At 43.0% G+C, this 10979-nt stretch overlaps 1 protein-coding gene across 2 annotated transcripts in view; it reads right to left on the reverse strand.

The window, feature by feature from the left end:
- RGS7BP (regulator of G protein signaling 7 binding protein) overlaps positions 1-10707 on the reverse strand; it is a 109529-nt gene extending 98822 nt beyond the window's left edge. The window contains exons 1-2 of one of the 2 annotated variants that reach the window (XM_055252483.2): positions 9932-10707; positions 8841-9007 (exon numbers count right to left, since the gene is read on the reverse strand). In XM_055252483.2, the coding sequence (XP_055108458.1) occupies positions 8841-9007; positions 9932-10096 (332 nt within the window). In that variant the 5' untranslated portion in view covers positions 10097-10707. The remainder of the gene's footprint in view (positions 1-8840; positions 9008-9931) is intronic. The other variant, XM_063623270.1, reaches the window with a different exon arrangement.
- Between the last annotated feature and the right edge of the window lie 272 nt (positions 10708-10979).

The following is a 10979-nucleotide window of genomic DNA, read 5'->3' on the forward strand; positions in this document are numbered from 1 at the left end:
GTTACACCTATAATCCTGGCACTTTGGGAGGCTGAGCTGGGAGTGTTGCTTGAGGCCAGAAGTTCAGGACGAGCTTTGGCAACATAGCAAGACCCCGGTCTCTAATAAGTTTATAAAAAGTAACTGTGTCTGGTGGTGCATGCCTGTAGTCCCAGCTACTCAGGAGGCTGATGCACAAGGATTGCTTGAGCCTAGGAGTTCAAGATCAGCAGAGTGAGACCTCATCTCTAAAAATAAATAATAATAATAATAATTATTATTTGCGAAATCAGTTCTATTTAAAGGCTCAGATACTTTATTCTAACCATAGTCAATCTCACAAATAAGTTTACTCTGTGTGTGTGTGTATTATATATATGTGTGTGTGTGTGTTTGTGTTTGTGTGTATATATATATATGCATATAGGCAAGTAATTAAATGTTTTTCATGAAGTTTTACCTTTTTTAAAGTCATGTCTTGTAAAGCAAAGGAAATAAACAGGCAGTATAGATACTGCTCTGGAGCTGTGCTTTGTATAGTTATCTTTCTGGGATAAGACACAACCAAACTCTCAGGGCCTAGAAGTTTAAAGAACAGTTTGAAAAGGTGATCTCAATGGTAACTGATTAATTAACTATTCAATGTAAAGCTACTAAGCAGAGAGATGTTATGGTAATATTTTATCAAATAACATAAATTAAATATAATTACTTTATGAGTAATAATCCTAAGATACACACTGCCCGCTGATTTGTTTTAATAATGAACACCTGTGCCTCAGAAATTTCTCTTAGGTATATAAGCTCTTCAAGTCCTCTGTTATTTAAACACCAACATATTGGTTTTAGAGTTAAAAAAAGAAAATAATAATAGTTAAAAGTAATAAGATGTAAACTAATCGAATCTCTCAATTCTTACTAAAGTCAGTATCAAGACACAGCTTCTTTTAAGAATAGATTTTAAAATACCAAGTGAACTTAATGAACAGAGAAGACAAATATATCATCATTGAGCTTACCACTCAGGGTGCAAGCTGAATGAAACAGCCTTGGTCTCTTGCACTTCAGAGTATACATAATAAAGTGATGGGGAATTTTTCCAAAGTTAGTTTTAGATTTAATTTTCTCTCTAATTGGAACATCTATTAAGAAGACTATAACAAGGTGAAAGTCATTAAATCTGTTCAAAACATAAAACGGCTAAACTTCAATAGGCAATGGGCAAACACTTGTCTAGATGCCATATCACATTTAGTCGAGTTGCTAATAATAGCACTCTTCTTTAATCTGGTGTGAGTCAGAACCTTGTCCTTGCTCCAGAGAATGCTTATGGTCCTTAAGCAACAGTATTAGCACCACTGAGGGGCCACCACCTGCTCAATTCTCTCATGCGCACCAGGGAACCACCCGGGGCGTGGATTGTTAGATGCCTCACCAGCTCTCCCCAGTATTCCCTCTTGTAGCTGGGTTTTGGTTTACCTTTATAATATAATTAAATTGGTTAAAGAAAAGTGCTAGCTGGGCCGGGTGCGGTGGCTCACGCCTGTAATCCCAGCACTTTGGGAGGCCGAGGCGGGCGGATCACGAGGTCAGGAGATCGAGACCATCCTGGCTAACACGGTGAAACCCCGTCTCTACTAAAAATACAAAAAATTAGCCGGGCGAGGTGGCAGGCGCTTGTAATCCCAGCTACTCGGGAGGCTGAGGCAGGAGAATGGCGTGAACCCCAGGGGGCGGAGCCTGCAGTGAGCCGAGATCGTGCCACTCTGCACTCCAGCCTGGGTGACAGTGAGACTCTGTCTCAAAAAAAAAAAAAAAAAAAAAAAAGAAGAAAAGTGCTAGCTGTATTAGAGACTTAGTATCTTTGTGAACAATCCATTTCATACAGAAAACATTCTATTCCATGGTCACAAACTCTACCCTTCCTTACATGAGTTACGATCTTGCAGATGATTAAACATTGGGCCCTGGGATGGCTTTGTATGAAAGTGTAGAGAGAATATACAGAAAGTCCTAGGCAAAACCTCACCTCTAGTTGGGGCAAAACAACCCAAAGTGTGTATTTAGCTGCAGATAGGTCAAGGAAATTTATCATGGGTTAAATTATGCCCCTTTTCCCCCAACCAAATTCATATGTTTAAGTCCTAAACCCCCAGTACCTCAGAATGTGACCTTTTTTTTTTTTGGAAAAAGGGTCATTGCAGGTGTAAATAATTAAGCTAGGATGCGGTCATACTGGAGTAGAATTGGCCCCTAATTCAATATGACTGGTGTCCTTGTAAAAAAGGAGAATTTGAACATGGATGCACACACGATGAAAAGGCCATGTGAAGCTGAAGGCAGAGATGCTTCACCAAACTGAAAAATGTGAAAGATGGTCAGCAAGCCACCAGAAGCTAGGGGCGAAGCATGGAGCAGATACTTCCTCACAGCCCTCAGAGGGAACCAACCCTGCTGACACCTTGACCTTAGACTTCCAGCCTCCAGAACTGTGAGACAATAAATTTCTTTTGTTTCAGCCACTCCGTTTGTGGCACTTTGTTATGGCAGCCTTAGCAAACTAATACTGAATTGCTCTTCCCTAGTTATCTTTATGGATAGTATATTCTTTTGGTATAGACATAACTTGCCTTTCACTATTTGACCAGTGAGAGCTAAACATTTTAAAGCAAAACACCTTTAATAGGAAGAGAAAAGAAAAGACAGAGTGGGTGGCCTGGCATGCCTGCCAACCACAGGTCCCTTTTACTAACGGCAGAGGCTGTCACTGCCCACATAAGGCCTCCTCCACCATGTGGATCAAAGAAGGCTGAGAGCTGCTTCCATGGTCACCGAGCTCTTCCATACTCTATCACCATACATCATTGCTGCTGGCTCAGCCAAAGTGTTGAAAGGACTCTTACTAAGCTGCAATTCTTTATTCTCCCTTATCTCACTCTCTCACCTCCTAACTTCCTAGCAAACAGAACAAGAAACCAACTAGAAGTGGGACTGAAAAAATCAGGGCAAAAAAATTAAACACAAATCAAAACCAAAACAGACTCCACCCTAACCCCCCAAAAAAAAGGCAGGAGGAGGAGAAGGAACAGAAGGAAAGAACATGAGGAAAGAGAAGGAGAAAAGGAGAGAAACGGGTCTGGTTGGTCAGGAAAATCATTGCTGGAGGGAAAAACCTGAAATCTGTGCTTCTGGACTTCTCGGATGTTCCTTACATTGCTCTAGAAAGCCAATAGGAAATTAAGATTCTTTTTGTGACTGTACTATGTTTGGATCTCAACAAATTATTTCTGGAATTCAATCATCAAACTTCTTGCATGATTTTATTTTTTCATAGCTCAGTTATGTAAACAAGGTCCATGTGATTCTGTATGAATTAATGTAGAATAATGGAATGAGGAAGCCAGGAGATTCGGAAGTCCTTCAATGTAACACTCATTTTGGCGTGCAGGGAATTTAACAGACTTGTCCAATGACATATAGCCTATACCAGAACTAGGCCAAAAGATTTTATAAATATTATTTGATATATGAAGAATCTAGGCTGATTTATATAAAAAATTTCTAAACTTAACTACTTTTGAATCTTCACAGCTCCATATAATTTTTATGGTATCTCAGAACAGGCTTTTTGATAGCCATCTGGGAAACTTCCACCTAGAAAATGTCTCAGAATGTAATATAAGAAACCAAGGTAAACAAAGAATTTATTCCAGCCAAAGTATTTATTTGGAAAATATTTGATGGATTAACTTTTTATATAAACGTGTCTCGACAATCTGAATTTTAAAATGTCTTATTATATTACCACTAACTTGCACTTAACAGCATTTACTATATGCTTGCGGTCTCCTAAGTACTTGATCCTCACAATGCCGTATACTGTGGTCCCATTATTCATTAACTCCATTTTGCTCTTGAGGAAACTGAAGCAGAGAGGGAAAGACAATATCTTTGCCCGACTTCATACTACATGTGAATAGCAGCACAGCCAGACTGCCAGTCTGGTCCCAAAGTCTGTGTACTTAACCACGATACCAGACTACCACTAACCACTCTGTGAATCAATCTGCATACAAATTCACACATGTCCTTAGCAAGTGGTAAAGCCTGGCCTAATCTGATTTAGAATCAGTGCTCTTTCCCATCACACTCTACTGTCTCTCATGTTGTCATACTTAAACTTAAGATCTGGAGTAAATCTTTCTACATTTAGATTCTCTTGAGAGCCATTAACCAAAAGCAGCAGTGTGAGAAAGATTCAGTCCAACACAGCACCATAGAAGCACAGCAGCAAAAAGGGAATCCTGACCACCAGCCCCCCAGCCATAGCAGTAACTCCCAAGGTGTGCTGGAGAATGTTGGCTCCTGGGGCCACTCCTACCTTGTATGCTGTGCTCATCTCTCCTCATTCTCAGGTGTGGTTGATGGAACAGGTACAAGACCAGGGAGCACAAGATCCAAGTCCCAGTCTTAGAGCAGCCTCTGACTGGCAGTGCCGTTGACAGGCTGGACATGTGGTCCCTGCTTCACATACCTAGTTCACTTAACTCTCTCAACTACCCCATGAATGGACATGAAGGACTTCATCCTTACAGATGAAGGAATGGTGACTTCGAGAGTTAAGCATTCCATCAAGGTCATAAAAGATGATACTCATTCCAGGTCTGCCTGACTCCAAAATCTTCACGTATTCTTTGTCAAGTTGCCTCAAAAGTCACTTAAATCCTCTGAATTTTAGACTCCTCAAATATAAAGTGCCATGGAGCCCTAGGGATTCTATGAAGTGTCTCAGAAGTCACTTTGGGAAGGAAGTCCAAAAGGCAGGACCCGGCCTACTCCTGATATGCACATGGACACATACACACACACACCCTAAGCAGTGCAGAGTAATGCCACTGTGACCGTCTTTATAAATGTGGCTTTCTACATTTAGATTGAAGGGAGGATTTGCTGCTAAAAAAGTTTGAGGCCCATTCTTGCAAGTGATCTTTAAGGCCCCTCTTAGCTTTAATGTCTGGGACAGGGTCAGAGTTGTAAAGATAAAACTTTAGTAAATCAAGACAGTCAGAGGATACTTTGTATTCACCTGGCTGGGTCTGTCCGGAATGCAGATATCTGATGCCTTTGAAAGAAAAGGCGGTGCCTGAACTCTGCTGATCTAAACATAATTTGAGAAAGTGTGTTGATTGTATTTGTGGAGATGGCCTTCTTATACAGGGACAGTTAGAAAAAACATAGTCTGAGTTTTCTTCTCCTGTGAGCTCCACCATTCGTTGAGGGTTTCAGTTGGTCAGGGATGAAAGATACGTAGCATTAGTGGCTTGTTTAATGCTAACTCCTTGTTTTTCCTCTTCCTCTCTATCTTGCCTCATCTTCTTTTTACCCTGTCCACCTTCAATCCTGTCTACCGCCTGTGGCCCCAAAGCCAGCTGGCAGACCAGGAAGTGGGGGTCTGTATTGGTAGAAAATGAATAAATTCACTTACTCCTTCAAGTCCTGCCTTTCCCACACTTGTATTCCTACACAGAGCAAAGCATTGGTGCTTAAACAATAGCCACGAGGCAGGTGTCTTGAGGAATGCGTGGGGAGCCAAGTGTTACTTTTCCTCCACCCTATATAGCTCATACCCCTTCATTAAAAGCTACATATGTAGAAAATAATAAAGTTGACAAAAAACCAAGTGTTAATCACGGTGATGATGATAATATCTTTCTAAAAAACAATTACTGAGGTATACTTTATATGCCATAAAATTAACTCGTTATTAGTTACGATTCAATGACTTTTAGTAAATATACAGTATTGGGCCGGGCGCGGTGGCTCACGCTTGTAATCCCAGCACTTTGGGAGGCCGAGGCGGGCGGATCACGAGGTCAGGAGATCGAGACCACGGTGAAACCCTGTCTCTACTAAAAATACAAAAAATTAGCCGGGCGTGGTGGCGGGCGCCTGTAGTCCCAGCTACTCGGAGAGGCTGAGGCAGGAGAATGGCGTGAACCCGGGAGGCGGAGCTTGCAGTGAGCCGAGATTGCGCCACTGCACTCCAGCCTGGGCGACAGAGCGAGACTCCGTCTCAAAAAAAAAAAAAAAAAAAAAATATATACAGTATTGTACAACCATCACTGTAGTCCAATTCTGGAACATGTCCATCATGCCAAAAAGATTCCTCGAGCTCATCCGTAGTCTCTACCTGCTGTCGCCTCCAGTCCTAGGTAACCACTAATCTACTTTCTGTCTCTATAGATTTGCTTTTCCTGGGCATTCCACATGAACAGAATCGTATGATATGTGATATTTTGTGGCTGGCTTCTTTCAGTTAGCATACTCTTTTTAAGGTTAATTTATATTTTATCATGTATCCGTTATACATAACACCTTTTTGAATGGCAGCATTATATAGAGGAAAAAGCATGAATATCAGAAGCATGCAAACATGGGGCTGAATCAAAGCTGTGTCACTTCTTAGCTGTGTAACTTTGGGCAAGTTCCTCAATCTCTCTAGACCTATTTGTAGAATAAGAATAATAATCCCTCCCTCAGCTGAAAGGAAATAGCTGGGTTGTGATGACAAATAGTGGGCGCTCAAGAAATCCAGTTCTTCTCTCTAAATTTCACCAAAAACCTTTGCTTTTCTCACCCCTGCTTCAAACTTTAAAGTGACTCCTACAACCTCCCTACCAGCCTTCACATCAAGCTTGAAACAAGAACCCACATAACAAGTGATATCAGAAACGGAATTCCGCCAAAAGGAATCACATCCTTCATTAATGGAGCCCAGATGGTGAGGAGCTAAAGGGATTTCCTTCAATTATATTGCTGTCACTTTTTTATAACGAATGTTCAATTGCGTTTAATTATTATTGTAAGGGGGAAAATGTGTCAAATTCTATCCTAGAATATTTTATGGAGTTGGTTTTCGTTTGGCAAGGCTCTAAGAACACCTTATTTTCCCACTAATTCTTATAAAACTGCCACCATTAACATCAACACACAGATAACATGCAAACAAGTAGCAAAGAGCTAAAAACACCAGAGTAAATAAAATCCACCTCAAGCCAGGTACCATGGTGCATTCTTGTAGTCCCAGCTACTCTGGAGCCTGAGGCGGGAGGATTACTTGAGTGCAGGAGTTTAAGACCAGCCGGGGTAACATAGCTATAATACCTCTCAAAGGAAAAAAAAAACCACCTGAAATCCCCCAAACTCAACTTTTAGCCAATAGTTTCAGACGTTTTCTTTCCTGAACCTTTAGAAGACCCTGAATTTCGTGTGTGTAGCAAAATAGACTGAATCGAACACCTTGTTCATTCCTCCAGCCCACCTTCTCTGATTAGAACATGTTCTCATTTTGAGTTCCAACTCAAAGGGATCCTAAATGCAACCCCATCCTATGATCTAGGACACAAAGTCGACAGAGTTGCTACTCCTTAGCCCTGAGAGAAAATTTCCTGTCCTAAATCTGCTTTTCCTTCTGTATTATTGTTTATCTGTACTTCTAAATTTACCAGTGCTCCTTCACATTTCTGATTTTTTTTTCTCTCTCTCTCTCCTTGCCTGGGATTTATCACAGCTGCATTTCTTCCCCAAACTCCTGAACCACTTAATTCTCCTCCATTTCCCAGGTTTACTTCTTGTTGCGAATAGTATAAGAGTTAAAACAGAAAAGGATAAGGCTTCTCAATATTTTACTAAATAAAATATGGTTATAACATATTTTGTTTATCCCTCTCTTCATGGAGATGAGTACAGCTTATCATTTTTCATGATATAAAATGCCTGTAGTCAAATGTAAACTAATTATTAACAGAGGCAATATATGGCTTTCCAATCTTTATAAACTTTATAATCACTATACATATTATTGGAATTAAAGATGGCAAACAGTGATTCTTCCAAATAGGTAAATTAGATATAATTCCTACAAGTGATCAGCTTGTAACGTTATCAGGTGAGTCTAATTTGAACTTCTGCTGTGATAAAGCTATACTCACATAGATAAACAGATAAATACTATACCCAGACTGAACCAAGCACTTAAATTAATGTATTGATGTATTTGTGTAAGGATTCCTGTGTTTCCTTGCTCTAAGTACTTATCTTGAAAATAGGAACTGTTAACAAAATCCATGGCTAACTTTTTTCCCAATATTAAGAGATGAAAGAAAGTGTAGGTAGGGTCCCAAGAGAGAAGTTTTCACATACTGAATCATCTCCTAATACAGGCTTGAAAAATGATAAATCTGATGAAAATAAATAAAAATCTGGGGGACAAAGTCATGTTAGGTTTACTGAGATGTGTGAATTTCCCCAATCTTTAAAAACTGTTCTTATGCTAAAACTTACCCCTTCATATCACCACAGTGAAGAGAGTAATTTATATCTAAGACTTTATTTTAGGGATTTTATTTTAGGTGGTATCATAGGAATTTATCTCATGGTATAAATAGTTTAGTAAATCTGGGATTTGGGAAAGATTTTTTTCTCTACAGCACAGGCCTTTTGTTCAGCAGCAGATGACAAAATAATTTTGAGGCAAGATGATTTAACTTCAGTTTGATGTCCAACCATCCACCCCAAATCTTATGCTCCAAATTCCCGAATGTGGCCAGAGTATTGAAAATTAACTTTTTAAAAATCACTTGATCCAAATCTTCTAAATATATATACGTATATACAAGAATGACACAGCCTTCAAATTATGGTTTGGCCTATAGTTTGTGTATAGCTCTCTAGAGAATTTCTATCTTGAGGTTAAAATCTCAAATATGTGGAGATCATCTCTGAGGACTTGACTACCATAAAATTCTGTCAGCATCCATGCATCATGTATATGAATTACCAAATAATGCCGAGTCTCCTACCCTGAGATGGCAGCCAATTTTTGGTGTGCCTGACGGGCCATTTCACAGCCTTTGGTTCTTGTCTTGTGCATTTCCGCCCGGAGTGAGGGGCAGCTGACCGAGACATCCCCAATAGAAATGACCAGCTCTCGGTACAGGGCCACTTGTGTGTTGAACTCTTGGACAAGCTGGAAAAGAAGTGAGTTTTTTTTTTTTTTTTTACCAAACATTTCTCATCAGAAAGTTTCTTGTTTCGGAGTACATAAACAGGGGCCTTCACTGACCCCTGAGTCAGCTCCCCAGATCTCCAGCTAAGGAACCTAGGAATTGTTTAAAGCAGAAGGCACCCAAATGGCAAGTCTCTTTGTCCAAGGCAAGTGTTTATTTTCATAGGCAAGCCTGGCCATGGACGCTCTATTTCCAGACCTACTTCCCCTCACCCTTTCAGACTCAGTTTCTGAAGAGCAGGAGAGCATATTTGGAGCGCTACCATGCCACTCCCAGGCCAACAGAGAATGATGCTGGGGACTCCTACATAGACGCTCCCCTCTGCTACTGCTAGGACATGGCTTTTAAGTTGCACGGCGGGAGGGGCGGGGGAGGCGACAGATAGGGTGTAATAGGCAAACCATTCACCTTTTGCTGGGCCACTGAACCTCTCGGCCTGACGGCCTGACGGGAAGACCAGCTACAGCCTCTGCGCTGGAACCTTCGACCCCTCCGCAGCGCCCCGTGCGCTGTATTTGGGTTTGTTTGCTACTCTCTCCCCAGAAAGCAGCATCCCCACCTCCTCATCCCTCCCTCCTCCGTGAGCGAGCCAGTTCACTGTGTCTTTCGCATCCACCATTCTTCGAGGGGGTACAGGCACAACCTACAGCCGCTGATCCCCAAGACCCTTGCTGTGACACTTCTTTCTGCAGGGCTATTACGACCGGGGTGTCACCCTGAATTTGGGGGACTGCAGATTTAAAAATAGTGCATGTGCCACGTGATCGGCATTGAGGAGCTGAGGGTGGGGGAGTGGCTGGCACTCAGGCAAATGATTAACATACATGACTCCCCCCACCCCCTCTCAATAAAAAAAAAAAAAAAGAGGCGCAGTTTTCACCCACCATCTTGCAGTCGTCCAGGGCTCGTTGGGTTTTGTGGGCGCTCTCGGAGCCGCTGCCCCTGCGCTCCCAATCTCCGCTCTGCAGCGGGGGCTTGCTGATCTGGAAGATCGAGGAGCGGGTGGACCGGCTGGGGCGCTTTTTGCGCCCATTCGGTGCAGAACTCATGCATACACATCCACCAAGCCGAAGCCTCTGATGCAGTGCGCCCCGGCTCGGGCGGCCCGGTTGTTGCCCTGGGCGCCGCCGCCAAGCAGCCGGAGCCCGGACCTGAGGCGCGCAGCTCACAGTGCTGGGGCTGGCTGCGCGGGTCGGTAACCTTCAGCTTGAAGGAGAGCCGGGGAAGCGCTAGCTGTGCCGTGCAGCATCGCTTCCACTAGCAGCGAGGAAGGGGCGCGATCAAGTTCTGCTCAGCAGCATTGCCAACACTGTCCCGGGAGCTGGGCGCTGGTGCGGGCTCGCACTGCCTTCCTCTCGGCATGGATTGCAAGGCTGGGCGAGAAAGAACGCGCCGCCCGGCGGTTCCGAGTTTCCATTCAGGTGGGGGAGCAGCTTTCAAAGCCTGCGCTGCAAGGTGGGGGGCGGAAAGGGGTGTCGCTCTTGCTTCAGTGTCTTCCCGCAGCGGCACTCGGTTCGTCTTTCCCCTCCCTCCACTGTCGCCAGGCCTGGAAGGACTGGCCGTCCCCAAAGCAAGCAATTGGCTCTAATCGGCTGCCTTGATCCCTCGTCTCTAAGGGCTTGTCTGTTTGAAGATCCCAGATGAATCTGTGGCGGGACTGGCAGACGCAGAGAATCGGTCCGGCTGACGTTGTTCGCGGGCCCGCACATTGATAGGACGGGAATACTAATGTGATCTGTCCATGCAACCCCCTTCCCCCTCCACAGTTTATGCACTTATCCAATCAAATCCCCGGGAACATCAATTGCAATATTACTTCATCTGCTCTATTATTAGAAACAAAAAGTGTCATCAGAGTGGAGCACATGCCACATGCTGGGACCTAAACATGGATTTCAAATAAGCCAGTGCGGGCTTGAGGCCCTCACCATC

The sequence above is a fragment of the Symphalangus syndactylus genome, chromosome 18 (genome assembly GCF_028878055.3).
Source record: "Symphalangus syndactylus isolate Jambi chromosome 18, NHGRI_mSymSyn1-v2.1_pri, whole genome shotgun sequence".
NCBI lineage: Eukaryota > Metazoa > Chordata > Mammalia > Primates > Hylobatidae > Symphalangus > Symphalangus syndactylus.